Source organism: Osmerus eperlanus, chromosome 14 (genome assembly GCF_963692335.1).
Source record: "Osmerus eperlanus chromosome 14, fOsmEpe2.1, whole genome shotgun sequence".
Taxonomy (NCBI): Eukaryota; Metazoa; Chordata; class Actinopteri; order Osmeriformes; family Osmeridae; genus Osmerus; species Osmerus eperlanus.
In genome coordinates, this window is record NC_085031.1 from 18,159,346 (window position 1) to 18,173,474 (window position 14,129).

The 14,129-nt window shown below is 46.2% G+C and overlaps 1 protein-coding gene across 6 annotated transcripts in view; it reads left to right on the forward strand.

Annotated features, from left to right (window-relative positions):
- Positions 1-2,744: 2,744 nt before the first annotated feature.
- The window catches only part of wdr19 (WD repeat domain 19), a 31,396-nt gene continuing 20,011 nt past the window's right edge, over positions 2,745-14,129 (forward strand). For all 6 annotated transcript variants that reach the window (XR_009932170.1, XM_062478081.1, XM_062478084.1 and 3 more), the window contains exons 1-13: positions 2,745-2,867; positions 3,112-3,203; positions 3,325-3,390; positions 3,487-3,612; positions 3,731-3,846; positions 4,130-4,245; positions 4,374-4,454; positions 7,554-7,666; positions 10,653-10,826; positions 11,147-11,217; positions 11,408-11,580; positions 12,046-12,160; positions 12,670-12,776. Coding sequence is in view for 5 of the 6 variants with exons in the window: in XM_062478081.1 (XP_062334065.1) it covers positions 2,862-2,867; positions 3,112-3,203; positions 3,325-3,390; positions 3,487-3,612; positions 3,731-3,846; positions 4,130-4,245; positions 4,374-4,454; positions 7,554-7,666; positions 10,653-10,826; positions 11,147-11,217; positions 11,408-11,580; positions 12,046-12,160; positions 12,670-12,776 (1,356 nt within the window). In the remaining variant the exon portion in view is untranslated. The remainder of the gene's footprint in view (positions 2,868-3,111; positions 3,204-3,324; positions 3,391-3,486; positions 3,613-3,730; positions 3,847-4,129; positions 4,246-4,373; positions 4,455-7,553; positions 7,667-10,652; positions 10,827-11,146; positions 11,218-11,407; positions 11,581-12,045; positions 12,161-12,669; positions 12,777-14,129) is intronic.

The following is a 14,129-nucleotide window of genomic DNA, read 5'->3' on the forward strand; positions in this document are numbered from 1 at the left end:
CAGATAAAAGGTCTAGAGTTCATTTCAAGTATGGTATTTGTGTTTGGAATCTGTTGCTGTCAACTCTCAATATGAAGTCCAAAGAGCTGTCACCATCAGTGAAGCAAGCCATCGTTAGGCTGAAAAATCAAAACAAACCTATCAGAGAGATAGCAAAAACATTAGGTGTGGCCAAATCAACTGTTTGGTACATTCTTAAAAAGAAAGAACGCACTGGTGAGCTCAGCAACACCAAAAGACCCGGAAGACCACGGAAAACAACTGTGGTGGATGACAGAAGAATTCTTTCCCTGGTGAAGAAAAACCCCTTCACAACAGTTGGCCAGATCAAGAACACTCTCCAGGAGGTAGGCGTATCTGTGTCAAAGTCAACAATTAAGAGAAGACTTCACCAGAGTAAATACAGAGGGTTCACCACAAGATGTAAACCATTGGTGAGTCTCAAAAACAGGAAGACCAGATTAGAGTTTGCCAAAAAACATCTAAAATAGCCTGTACAGTTCTGGAACAACATCCTATGGACAGATGAGACCAAGATCAACTTGTACCAGAATGAGAAAGAGAAGGGAAAGAACTGCTCATGATCCAAAGCATGCCACCTCATCAGTGAAGCATGGTGGAGGTAGTGTTATGGCGTGGGCATGTATGGCTGCCAATGGAACTGGTTCCCTTGTATTTATCGATGATGTGACTGCTGACAAAAGCAGTAGAATGAATTCTGAAGTGTTTCTGGCAATATTATCTGCTCAGATTCAGCCAAATGCTTCAGAACTCATAGGACGGCGCTTCACAGTGCAGATGGACAATGACCCGAAGCATACTGCGAAAGCAACCAAAGAGTTTTTTTAAGGCAAAGAAGTGGAATGTTCTGCAATGGCCAAGTCAATCACCTGACCTAAATCCAATTGAGCATGCATTTCACTTGCTAAAAACAAAACTGAAGGGAAAATGCCCCAAGAACAAGCAGGAACTGAAGACAGTTGCAGTAGAGGCCTGGCAGAGCATCACCAGGGACGAAACCCAGCGTCTGGTGATGTCTATGGGTTCCAGACTTCAGGCTGTCATTGACTGCAAAGGATATGCAACCAAGTATTAAAAGTGACAATTAGATTTATGATTATGTTAGTTTGTCCAATTATTTTTGGTCCCTTAAAAAGGGGGGGGCCACATATAAAATGTGTTGTAATTCCTACACCGTTCACCTGATTTGGATGTAAATACCCTGAAATTAAAGCTGAAAGTCTGCACTTAAAGCACATCTTGATTGTTTCATTTCAAATCCATTGTGGTGGTATACAGAGCCAAAATGATGAAAATTGTGTCAATGTCCAAATATTTATGGACCTAACTGTATACTAAGGGTACATAAACTAGCAGTACTAAGTGGGATTAGAATAGAATTAAATATACAATAAAATATAAGTTGCCGTAAATTACAATATAAAAATACAAATATTAAAAAAAAATACAAATGTACAAGATACCATTTTGTAATGCAGTGCAAAAAGCAGTGCGTTTTAAGCAAGAAGTCATTAGAGTCAGTGTGGTCCCTTGGCCTTGTTGAAGAGGCCAACAGCAGAAGGGAAGAAACTGTTTTTGTGGCGTGAGGTATTGGTCCTGATGGACCGCAGCCTTCTGCCGGAGGGGAGTGACTGAAACAGGGAGTGTCCAGGGTGGGAGGAGTCGGCCACAATCTTCCTCGCTCGCCTCAAGGTCCTCGATGTGTGCAGGTCCTCGAGGGTAGGCAGATTGCAGCCAATCACCTTCTCAGCAGTGCGGATGATACGCTGCAGTCTACTCTTGTCCTTGGCAGTGGCAGTGGCAGCAGCGTACCAGACGGTGATGGAGGAGGTGAGGATGGACTCAATGATGGCTGAGTAGAAGTGCACCATCATTGTCTTTGGCAGGTTGAACTTCTTCAGCTGCCGAAGGAAGTACATCCTCTGTTGTGCTTTCTTGATGAGGGAGCTGATGTTCAGTTCCCACTTGAGGTCCTGGGAGAGGATAGTGCCCAGGAAGCGGAAGGACTCCACAGTGTTGACTGGGGAGTCACACAGGGTGATGGGGGTGAGTGGGGCTGTGTTCCTCCTGAAGTCCACAACCATCTCCACTGTCTTAAGAGCATATTGAGCTCTAAGTTGTTCTGGCTGCACCAGGTCACCAAAAAGCTCTATAAAGTAGGCTATTCAAAAATAGTAAAGGTGACAAAACCTAAAGTAAGTTTCTAAAATGGTTCCAACAGCTAGAAGCATGACGGCCAGGTCCAAGGGTCCTCACAGCACTGGCGACCATTGGCTGCGGGCTAACGGACGTGAAAAGTTAACTGGGGACCACTGGCTGCGGGCTGACCTGGGTGAAAAGTTTTGAGGAAACCAGGTCAGACGCAGGGAGCACAGATTAAAGAATAAAAACGGGACTGCAGTCGGAAAAACGAATGAATTACATGGCTCTGTAATGATCGGTGTGCAATATTTTCATTGTTGATTCTCCCTTTTTTTAATCTAACATTTAAACAAACCTTCCTTTCTCTCAATGCCGGCAGGATGGACATTGTCAGGCCTTATTTGTACAGGACAGAGATCACCACTGTTGTAGGCTTTAATTGTGTTTATGGCTTATTGTGGGACATGTAGTCCAAGATGTCAGTTAACAGTGGGCACGAGCATGATCCATCTGGTGGTGACAAGACCATATAAAGACAAGACAGCACTGCGCCACGCCCCAGGACTGCTCATTGGCTGTTGCTATGACATCGCCCTGGCTAATGCGGACGCTGTAGAGTGAAGCATTCTGGGACATGTACACAACTGTGGCGGATATGCTTGAGTGAAAAATATATATCTCGCGGATAAAATAAAAAAATGAAGGTAAGCCACACGTTCATTTGATTGGTTATGGCTTACTGTATGTCGTTTCCGTTAACCTTTTTCCTAAGGCACGTAAAAACGGAGAAATGACTGGAACTATCTGTTAGCAAGCGTTGCTAGCGTAAGTAGAGCAACGTTAGCCACACGCGATTGATAGCAAACGCTCGAGTAGCTTTGCATGATCACCTGTTGCAAATAACCAATATTCTCCAGGGAAAGTGAATGTTTTCCTTTCCTTCCGTAGCGTGTCTTTACCTTAGCAGACAGAGGTTGGCACGGATCTACCCTGCAATACAAATGGCAGAAAACTTTGGGGAACTACATTGCTGTGTCTGGGTGAGTTAGTATATTGAATACTGTTTTATAAAGTCCAAAATACTTCCAGCTGCTGGGATTGATTTTCGTTTTGTTGACGCGTCTACCACCTACACCAACATGCTGTCTTCCTCACCCACAGCCCTGACAGCTCAGTGAAGATCTATGATCGACACGGGCACAAGAAGAATGAACTTACCCTCCCAGGGTTAGTATGACCGTATTAAACTGTCTCTATGTTGTCAAAATGTCATGCCTGGCACAACTGAGACCCCCCCCCCCCCCCCCCCCCTGCTGAGCACAGGCGCTGCATAGCCATGGACTGGGACAAAGATGGAGACACCTTGGCTGTCATTGCTGAAAAGTCAAGCTCCATCCACCTGTGGGATGCCAATGTCAACAAGTCTTCCCAGATAGACAGCGGCATGAGGTGGGTCTACTGTAGGGCTGCTTTGGCCCCCTGGTGTGTTAAGGTTGATGTGTTGGGCCCCCTGGTGTGTCAAGGTGGATGTGTTGGGGACATATTTCTCTTACCTGCTCTTCCTTAGAGACCAGATGTCCTTCATCCTGTGGTCGAAGACGAGCCCCCTGTTAGCTGTTGGAACAGCAAAAGGAAACCTGCTCATCTACAACCAACAGACGTCACGCAAGATCCCTGTACTGGGTAACAAACACATACACCTACACACACATATACACATAAAAAGACAAGTGTGCATATACACATACAAACATGCATGCACAAACCCATTTATCACACACATAGTAGTCTTCCACAGCAATCAATATACTCAAAACATCTGACGTTTTTCTCTCCTCGTTTACCCTCCCTCCCTCATACCCACACACACACACACCCTACATGCACACTCCACACACCCCTTACACGCACACCCCACACACACACACACCCCTCCACACACACACACACACACACATGCTAATAGGTAAGCACACCAAGAGGATAACCTGTGGGTGCTGGAGTTCTCAGAACCTGCTTGCTCTGGGCAGCGAAGACCGCACCATCACCATTAGCAACCACGAAGGAGATACTGTCAGACAGGTCAATACTGGAATAGCTAACACCGTTCATACTTACATAACTAACACATAGTATAACTACATATCTAACACCTGGCATAGCTGCTTAGCCAACACCTTTCTTTTTCTGTCCCACCCTCCTTCTCCCAGATGTCTGTGCGAGCTGACCCTGCGGATATCCAGTTCTCTGTGATGAAGACGGATGAGAGGTCGTCCCCAGGAGAGAGCACTGTGAGTGTGTGTTCATAGATGTGTGTTCAGTAGAGCCCGACTGATAAAGGATTTTTAAGGCCGATACTGATACGAATATTTGGTGATTTAAAAATCTGAAATTCCGATATATCCAGAAACGCATAACATAAACAGATTTCCCTAACATTAGTTATTTACGACTCCTCACTAAAATAATCTGTTAATGCATATTGTCACAACAGAATAGAGGAACATCAAAATATATTAAAGTTCTGATAAATAAAATGTAGAAAAATACAAACTTAAGATATGAAACTTAAAGTCCTTTGAACAGGGACGTTGTAGAGTGTCCTCTGGTGGACAAACTATGCAACGCCAACACTCATAAGGGTGTCATCTTATGGGTGTCAACACTCATCATTGAAGGGTGTTTTGTCAGTTTTTATTTTATTTTTGGTGGCCAAGCCGCAAAGCGGCGAAGCCACTTAAGTGTTTCTACCTTTTCTTATTAGGGTTCCTCCGGTAGGAGGGAACCTATTGTTATTGTTGGTATTCTTATTATTATTTTTCTTCTCCTTGCGCCCCAATATCTCAAAAAGTAACTCATAAATGTTCTAATTTGGCACATTGATACTACATCCTAGTGGGTACCCCCACACCAAATATGGGCCACATCAGACCATAGGGGGCGCCACAGGCCACGCCTAAAATTTTCAAATTTTCAAAGTGATGGCATTCCCACCCCATTGCTCCAATTCTTCTGAATCTTGATGTGCATGCCTCATTTTTCATGAGGAACAAATGTATTTTTGAAGGATGGTTCAAACTTAATAGGCTTTAAGGTGACACGCCCCTGAAGTACCATGCAAAGTTTCACCTTGATATGTCAAAATATTACTGAATTACAGCTGTTTGAACTTCGACCAAATCTGACAATTCTCGCCATTGGAGAAACAGCTTTTTTTATTATCCAGTTTTGTGTAATCCATGTCTGGGAATGGCTCAATTGGCTGAGATGTTGTGCTGGTAAGCAAAGGGTTGTAGGTTCAAAACCAGTCAGAGGCATAGTTTTTTATTTTTTATTCTGACAAAACGGTTTCTAGTCTTCCGATCAATCCTCCGGTTGTAAAAACATAGCAATGCGTGTTTATTTGAGCCCATCACAACACTCTGATCATCTGTTTAGCGAGACTGTGTAAACCACTGTAAAACAAGCCAGGTTCACCATAGTAGCTAGCTACTTGTAGTCTACGCATGGTAGAGATAACTAATGGTTATCTCACATCCCCACTGCACAATTTCATGCAATTTCACCTTGAAATGTCAACCGTTTCTTAACCTTTGTCCCAAAGCTGACCAAAGCTAATATTCTGCCCTTTGTATTCATACAACCTCAACAGTTGGTGTGTAGCAGAGAGGATAGAGAGACTAACTTGTAACCTTATGCTCATGAGTTCAAATCCCCATTCAGCCTGTTGTTGGCCAAACATGAAGTAGTTTTGCTCTCTTGTTGTCCAACTCTCGATCTTCAACAGTGTACATGTTTATAATATTTTGCCATTTTGCGAAGGAACCCGCATCGCTGCTTGCAGCTATATTTATTATTATTATTATTAATCATCTTCCTCTCCCATTGGAGTCTATGGCAGCCCCTAGAACCGTATGGTCACTTTTTGTGAAATTTGGCACACTCATTAAGGACAGGCCCCTCTTTATTCTCACCAAGTTTCATGTCTCCCATTCGAGCACTCTAGCGCCACCAACGGGTCAAAGTTGGACTTGTGTTTACACACGTAACTTTCGAACGGTATGACCGATTTTCAAAAATTAGGTACCGTTGGATTCCCTGGATCAAGACGAGTTCAACACACCCTATGACAATGTCAATTTCCGGTTATATAGATTTTCCGCCATTTTTGATATCTTGGGTCATCCCATGTGTGACACATGATAATTTGTGATTATCATCAGCCGAATTGATTCGGCCCCCATTTTGAATTACAGAAAAAACAGGTTTTCTCTACTCCTCCTACAAATGTTTTCCAATCTTCACCAAATTTGGCAGAGATTATCTTCAGACCAAGCCTCACAACGCCCATCACATGTTTTTTTGATTTTCAAAAACTTTTTCCCGTTACAGCCAATTTAATCTTCATCTCTCAGAGAGAGAGAGATGAAGTTAAGCCATCAAACAGGAAGTTGGGTCGTATCTCAGCAAATCTTTGATGGATTCACACCAAACTTGGTATATGGACTCGGAACCTTGTTCTAAGGATGTCTAAAATGTTTTCTCAGTCATATGACTGCTTGGCCACCTCATTGCTGCTTGCAGCTATATTTAAATATTAATTTATCTGTATATATGGGTAGTCAGGTGGCTGAGCGGTTAGGGAAGCAGGCTAGTAATCTGAAGGTTGCCAGTTCGATTCTCCGGCTGTGCAAAATGATGTTGTGTCCTTGGGCAAGGCACTTCACCCTACTTGCCTCGGGGGGAATGTCTCTGTACTTAATGTAAGTTGCTCTGGATAAGAGCGTCTGCTAAATGACTAAAATAAAATTAAAATAAAATATATTTCTTTTTTTCAATTTTTTATTGATTTTACTTCAATATTGTCTTTATATGATATCTGACTGAAAGAGTATCTTATGTTCATATATATACTTGAATGTTTGTTCACTTTTGTTCTTGCCCCCAAAAAAATTCTCGGACATTATAAATGCCGATACCGTTAGTTTGGAAAATGCCTAGTATCGTCCGATAATATCGGCCCGCCGATAAATCGGTAGGACTCTAGTTCATAGATGTATGTGCGTAGATGTGTGTGCGTAGATGTGTGTATGTTCTGAATGAGTAAATATTTGTAGTTTCATGTCTTAAATGAAACAGTTCCACCCTGTTCTAACGGTTCCACCCTGTTCTAACAGTTAGGGTTAGGGTTGGAGAGAGAGGACCAGTGTTGTTTGGACCCACAAGATAAGAGCTGCAGAAGGATTGATTACATAATGATTGACAGACCAACTTTAGAATGGGACTAGCACTAGTCTAGTCCTAGCCTCAAGAATGTTTTTATCTAACAAGACATGCTCTAATATCCTTCATCCTGCTACATCCAACTACATCCAAGCACCTGTTTCCAGGTGAGTGTTGCCGTGGGGAAGAAGACCCTGTTCCTGTACAACCTGAACGACCCAGATAACCCCATCGAGCTGGCCTTCCAGCCACGCTATGGACACATCATATCCTACCGCTGGTACTGCCTATACCTGCTGCACGCCCTCACCTACTCTAGTACTGAACCCTGTCTACCTGCTGCATGCCCTCACCTACTCTAGTACTGAACCCAGTCTACCTGCTGCATGCCCTCACCTACTCTAGTACTGAACCCTGTCTACCTGCTGCATGCCCTCACCTACTCTAGTACTGAACCCAGTCTACCTGCTGCATGCCCTCACCTACTCTAGTACTGAACCCTGTCTACCTGCTGCATGCCCTCACCTACTCTAGTACTGAACCCAGTCTACCTGCTGCATGCCCTCACCTACTCTAGTACTACCTATACCTGCTGCATGCCCTCACCTACTCTAGTACTGAACCCAGTCTACCTGCTGCATGCTCTCACCTACTCTAGTACTGAACCCAGTCTACCTGCTGCACGCCCTCACCTACTCTAGTACTACCTATACCTGCTGCATGCCCTCACCTACTCTAGTACTGAACCCAGTCTACCTGCTGCATGCCCTCACCTACTCTAGTACTACCTATACCTGCTGCATGCACTCACCTACTCTAGTACTGAACCCAGTCTACCTGCTGCATGCCCTCACCTACTCTAGTACTGAACCCAGTCTACCTGCTGCACGCCCTCACCTACTCTAGTACTGAACCCAGTCTACCTGCTGCACGCCCTCACCTACTCTAGTACTGAACCCAGTCTACCTGCTGCATGCCCTCACCTACTCTAGTACTGAACCCAGTCTACCTGCTGCATGCCCTCACCTACTCTAGTACTGAACCCAGTCTACCTGCTGCATGCCCTCACCTACTCTAGTACTACCTATACCTGCTGCATGCCCTCACCTACTCTAGTACTGAACCCAGTCTACCTGCTGCATGCCCTCACCTACTCTAGTACTGAACCCAGTCTACCTGCTGCATGCCCTCACCTACTCTAGTACTGAACCCAGTCTACCTGCTGCATGCCCTCACCTACTCTAGTACTGAACCCAGTCTACCTGCTGCATGCCCTCACCTACTCTAGTACTGAACCCTGTCTACCTGCTGCATGCCCTCACCTACTCTAGTACTGAACCCAGTCTACCTGCTGCACGCCCTCACCTACTCTAGTACTGAACCCAGTCTACCTGCTGCATGCCCTCCCCTACTCTAGTACTGAACCCAGTCTACCTGCTGCATGCCCTCACCTACTCTAGTACTGAACCCAGTCTACCTGCTGCATGCCCTCACCTACTCTAGTACTACCTATACCTGCTGCATGCCCTCACCTACTCTAGTACTGAACCCAGTCTACCTGCTGCATGCCCTCACCTACTCTAGTACTGCCTATACCTGCTGCATGCCCTCACCTACTCTAGTACTGAACTCAGTCTACCTGCTGCATGCCCTCACCTACTCTAGTACTGAACTCAGTCTACCTGCTGCATGCCCTCACCTACTCTAGTACTGAACCCAGTCTACCTGCTGCATGCCCTCACCTACTCTAGTACTGAACCCAGTCTACCTGCTGCACGCCCTCACCTACTCTAGTACTGCCTATACCTGCTGCATGCCCTCACCTACTCTAGTACTGAACCCTGTCTACCTGCTGCATGCCCTCACCTACTCTAGTACTGCCTATACCTGCTGCATGCCCTCACCTACTCTAGTACTGAACCCAGTCTACCTGCTGCATGCCCTCACCTACTCTAGTACTGCCTATACCTGCTGCATGCCCTCACCAACTCTAGTACTGAACCCAGTCTACCTGCTGCATGCCCTCACCTACTCTAGTACTGAACCCAGTCTACCTGCTGCATGCCCTCACCTACTCTAGTACTGAACCCAGTCTACCTGCTGCATGCCCTCACCTACTCTAGTACTGAACCCAGTCTACCTGCTGCACGCCCTCACCTACTCTAGTACTGAACCCTGTCTACCTGCTGCATGCCCTCACCTACTCTAGTACTGAACCCAGTCTACCTGCTGCATGCCCTCACCTACTCTAGTACTGAACCCTGTCTACCTGCTGCACGCCCTCACCTACTCTAGTACTGAACCCTGTCTACCTGCTGCATGCCCTCACCTACTCTAGTACTGAACCCTGTCTACCTGCTGCACGCCCTCACCTACTCTAGTACTGAACCCAGTCTACCTGCTGCATGCCCTCACCTACTCTAGTACTGCCTATACCTGCTGCATGCCCTCACCTACTCTAATACTGAACCCAGTCTACCTGCTGCACGCCCTCACCTACTCTAGTACTACCTATACCTGCTGCATGCCCTCACCTACTCTAGTACTGCCTATACCTGCTGCATGCCCTCACCTACTCTAGTACTGAACTCAGTCTACCTGCTGCATGCCCTCACCTACTCTAGTACTGAACCCAGTCTACCTGCTGCATGCCCTCACCTACTCTAGTACTGAACCCAGTCTACCTGCTGCATGCCCTCACCTACTCTAGTACTGAACCCAGTCTACCTGCTGCATGCCCTCACCTACTCTAGTACTGCCTATACCTGCTGCATGCCCTCACCTACTCTAGTACTGAACTCAGTCTACCTGCTGCATGCCCTCACCTACTCTAGTACTGAACCCAGTCTACCTGCTGCATGCCCTCACCTACTCTAGTACTGAACCCTGTCTACCTGCTGCATGCCCTCACCTACTCTAGTACTGAACCCAGTCTACCTGCTGCACGCCCTCACCTACTCTAGTACTGAACCCAGTCTACCTGCTGCATGCCCTCACCTACTCTAGTACTGCCTATACCTGCTGCATGCCCTCACCTACTCTAGTACTGAACCCAGTCTTCCTGCTGCATGCCCTCACCTACTCTAGTACTGAACTCAGTCTACCTGCTGCATGCCCTCACCAACTCTAGTACTGAACTCAGTCTACCTGCTGCATGCCCTCACCAACTCTAGTACTGAACCCAGTCCTATATAAATACACGAGATGCTCTAGTACTGAACCCAGTCGTATATAAATACATGACCCCCCCCCCCCCCCCCTCCCAGGTATGGAGATGGCTACATCATGATTGGCTTCTCCCAGGGCTACTTCGTGGTTATTTCCACCCACATCAAGGAGATTGGCCAGGAGCTGTTCCAGGCCCACAACCACAAGGACAGCCTGACTAGCGTGGCCATCTCCCCCACACTCAACAAGGCTGCCTCCTGTGGAGACAACAGGTAACCTTGACCCCTAACCCTACAGGTAACCCTGCACCAAACACACTGTCCGTGCCTGCCTCAGCTGAGAAGTATGTTTATTCACCTATGAGACTATGAAGGGGTTGTTTTGCTCTGAAGTGTGTGAAATGGATTCCAAAAGATTAGAAATGTAAATGGCGTGAGTGTTTGATCACTGAGTGATTCATCACTTAAGTCACTTTGTGAATATCACTTAAGTCACCATGTGTAGAGGGCCTGCACGGGGTAGATTATACTGTAGAAGTGTGTTACTTGAATGTGTGTACGCACGTGTACTACCCCTACTTCTGAACCTGCAGCATCAAAATCCACGACCTGTCTGAGCTGAAGGAGATGCACGCCATTGTTAACCTGGACGATGAGACCAAAGGTGAGAAGTTTTTATAATTACAAAGAAGAACCCTAAAAACCCTTAACCTAATAACCGTCACCTTAATAACCCTAACTCCAGCCCTCACTCTCTCACCCCCTCACCTCGATTATTCTACACTCTCCCCCCCCTGTTCTGTCCCCTCTTCACTCCCCCTCTCCACCTCCCCTTCACCCCCCCCCCCCCCCAGGTCTTGACCAGCTGAGCTGGACAGATGATGGACAGCTGCTGGCTGTCTCCACCCAGAGGGGCACCCTGCACGTGTTCCTGACACGCCTGCCCATCCTGGGGGCCAGCTGGGGCACACGCCTGGCCTACCTCACCTCCCTGCTGGAGGTCACCGTCTCCAACCAGGTGGAGGGGGTGAGCACTCACACACACAAACACACACAGCCCAGCACACACACACAGCCCAGCACACACACACAGCCCAGCACACACACACAGCCCAGCACACACACACAGCCCAGCACACACACACAGCCCAGCACACACACACACATCTGCCATGCCTTCAGAGGGTGGTGGGACTTGCAGTCTGCCTTTAGGTTCATGTGGGTTGGGGGCGGCCTAAACCTAACCCCTGGTTACTGCCCCCTTCACCCTGGTTACCATCCCCTACCATCCCCCACACCCTAACCCAGATTATATGTATTAGTGCTTTCAGAAGATTCCAAACCTGTCAGTAAATCTGGGACAGCATGAGGTAGTCTTTCTCTGGCTCCAGAAAGATAAGAAAGGAAATTCTACTTGGATTAGGTTTATTCAAAATGTGTTTTAAAAACCAGCAGGCAGACGAAGGATCATTTGACTAAGTGTGTGTTTCAGGAAGCACCTGTTGTCATAGCAGTGGAGGTGGAGCCCAGCTTCATCGCCGTGGGCCCAGACCACCTCGCTGTTGGGATGAACAACCGAGCCTGGTTCTACAGCCTGGGAGACAGAGGTGTGTGTGTGTGTGCTCCAGGTGTACAGAAGATGAAGGACAGTATATATGTGTGTGTGTGCTCCAGGTGTACAGAAGATGAAGGACAGTATATATGTGTGTGTGTGCTCCAGGTGTACAGAAGATGAAGGACAGTATATATGTGTGTGTGTGCTCCAGGTGTACAGAAGATTAAGGACAGTATATATGTATGTGTGTGTGTGCTCCAGGTGTACAGAAGATGAAGGACAGTATATACGTGTGTGTGTGTGTGTGCTCCAGGTGTACAGAAGATGAAGGACAGTATATATGTGTGTGTGTGTGTGTGCTCCAGGTGTACAGAAGATGAAGGACAGTATATATGTATGTGTGTGTGCTCCAGGTGTACAGAAGATGAAGGACAGTATATATGTGTGTGTGTGTGTGTGCTCCAGGTGTACAGAAGATGAAGGACAGTATATACGTGTGTGTGTGTGTGTGCTCCAGGTGTACAGAAGATGAAGGACAGTATATATGTGTGTGTGCTCCAGGTGTACAGAAGATGAAGGATGTAGAGTACCTGGGGACGATAGGTAGCATGTGTCTCAACTCTGACTACGCTGCTGCTCTTCTGGATGGCAAAGTGCAGCTGCACATGGTGAGGAGTGTGTGTGTCTACATTATTACACATGGTGAGGAGTGTGTGTGTCTACATTATTACACATGGTGAGGAGTGTGTGTGTCTACATTATCACACATGGTGAGGAGTGTGTGTGTCTACATTATCACACATGGTGAGGAGTGTGTGTCTACATTATCACACATGGTGAGGAGTGTGTGTGTCTACATTATTACACATGGTGAGGAGAGTGTGTCTACATTATTACACATGGTGAGGAGTGTGTGTGTCTACATTATTACACATGGTGAGGAGTGTGTGTGTCTACATTATTACACATGGTGAGGAGTGTGTGTGTCTACATTATTACACATGGTGAGGAGAGTGTGTGTCTACATTATTACACATGGTGAGGAGTGTGTGTGTCTACATTATTACACATGGTGAGGAGTGTGTGTGTCTACATTATTACACATGGTGAGGAGTGTGTGTGTCTACATTATTACACATGGTGAGGAGTGTGTGTGTCTACATTATTACACATGGTGAGGAGAGTGTGTGTCTACATTATTACACATGGTGAGGAGAGTGTGTCTACATTATTACACATGGTGAGGAGAGTGTGTGTCTACATTATTACACATGGTGAGGAGTGTGTGTGTCTACATTATTACACATGGTGAGGAGTGTGTGTCTACATTATCACACATGGTGAGGAGTGTGTGTGTCTACATTATTACACATGGTGAGGAGTGTGTGTGTCTACATTATCCCACATGGTGAGGAGTGTGTGTGTCTACATTATTACACATGGTGAGGAGTGTGTGTGTCTACATTATCACACATGGTGAGGAGTGTGTGTCTACATTATTACACATGGTGAGGAGTGTGTGTGTCTACATTATTACACATGGTGAGGAGTGTGTGTCTACATTATCACACATGGTGAGGAGTGTGTGTGTCTACATTATTACACATGGTGAGGAGTGTGTGTGTCTACATTATTACACATGGTGAGGAGTGTGTGTCTACATTATTACACATGGTGAGGAGAGTGTGTGTCTACATTATTACACATGGTGAGGAGTGTGTGTGTCTACATTATTACACATGGTGAGGAGTGTGTGTCTACATTATCACACGTGAGGAGTGTGTGTGTCTACATTATTACACATGGTGAGGAGTGTGTGTGTCTACATTATCACACATGGTGAGGAGTGTGTGTGTCTACATTATCACACATGGTGAGGAGTGTGTGTGTCTACATTATCACACATGGTGAGGAGAGTGTGTGTCTACATTATCACACATGGTGAGGAGTGTGTGTCTACATTATTACACATGGTGAGGAGTGTGTGTGTCTACATTATTACACATGGTGAGGAGTGTGTG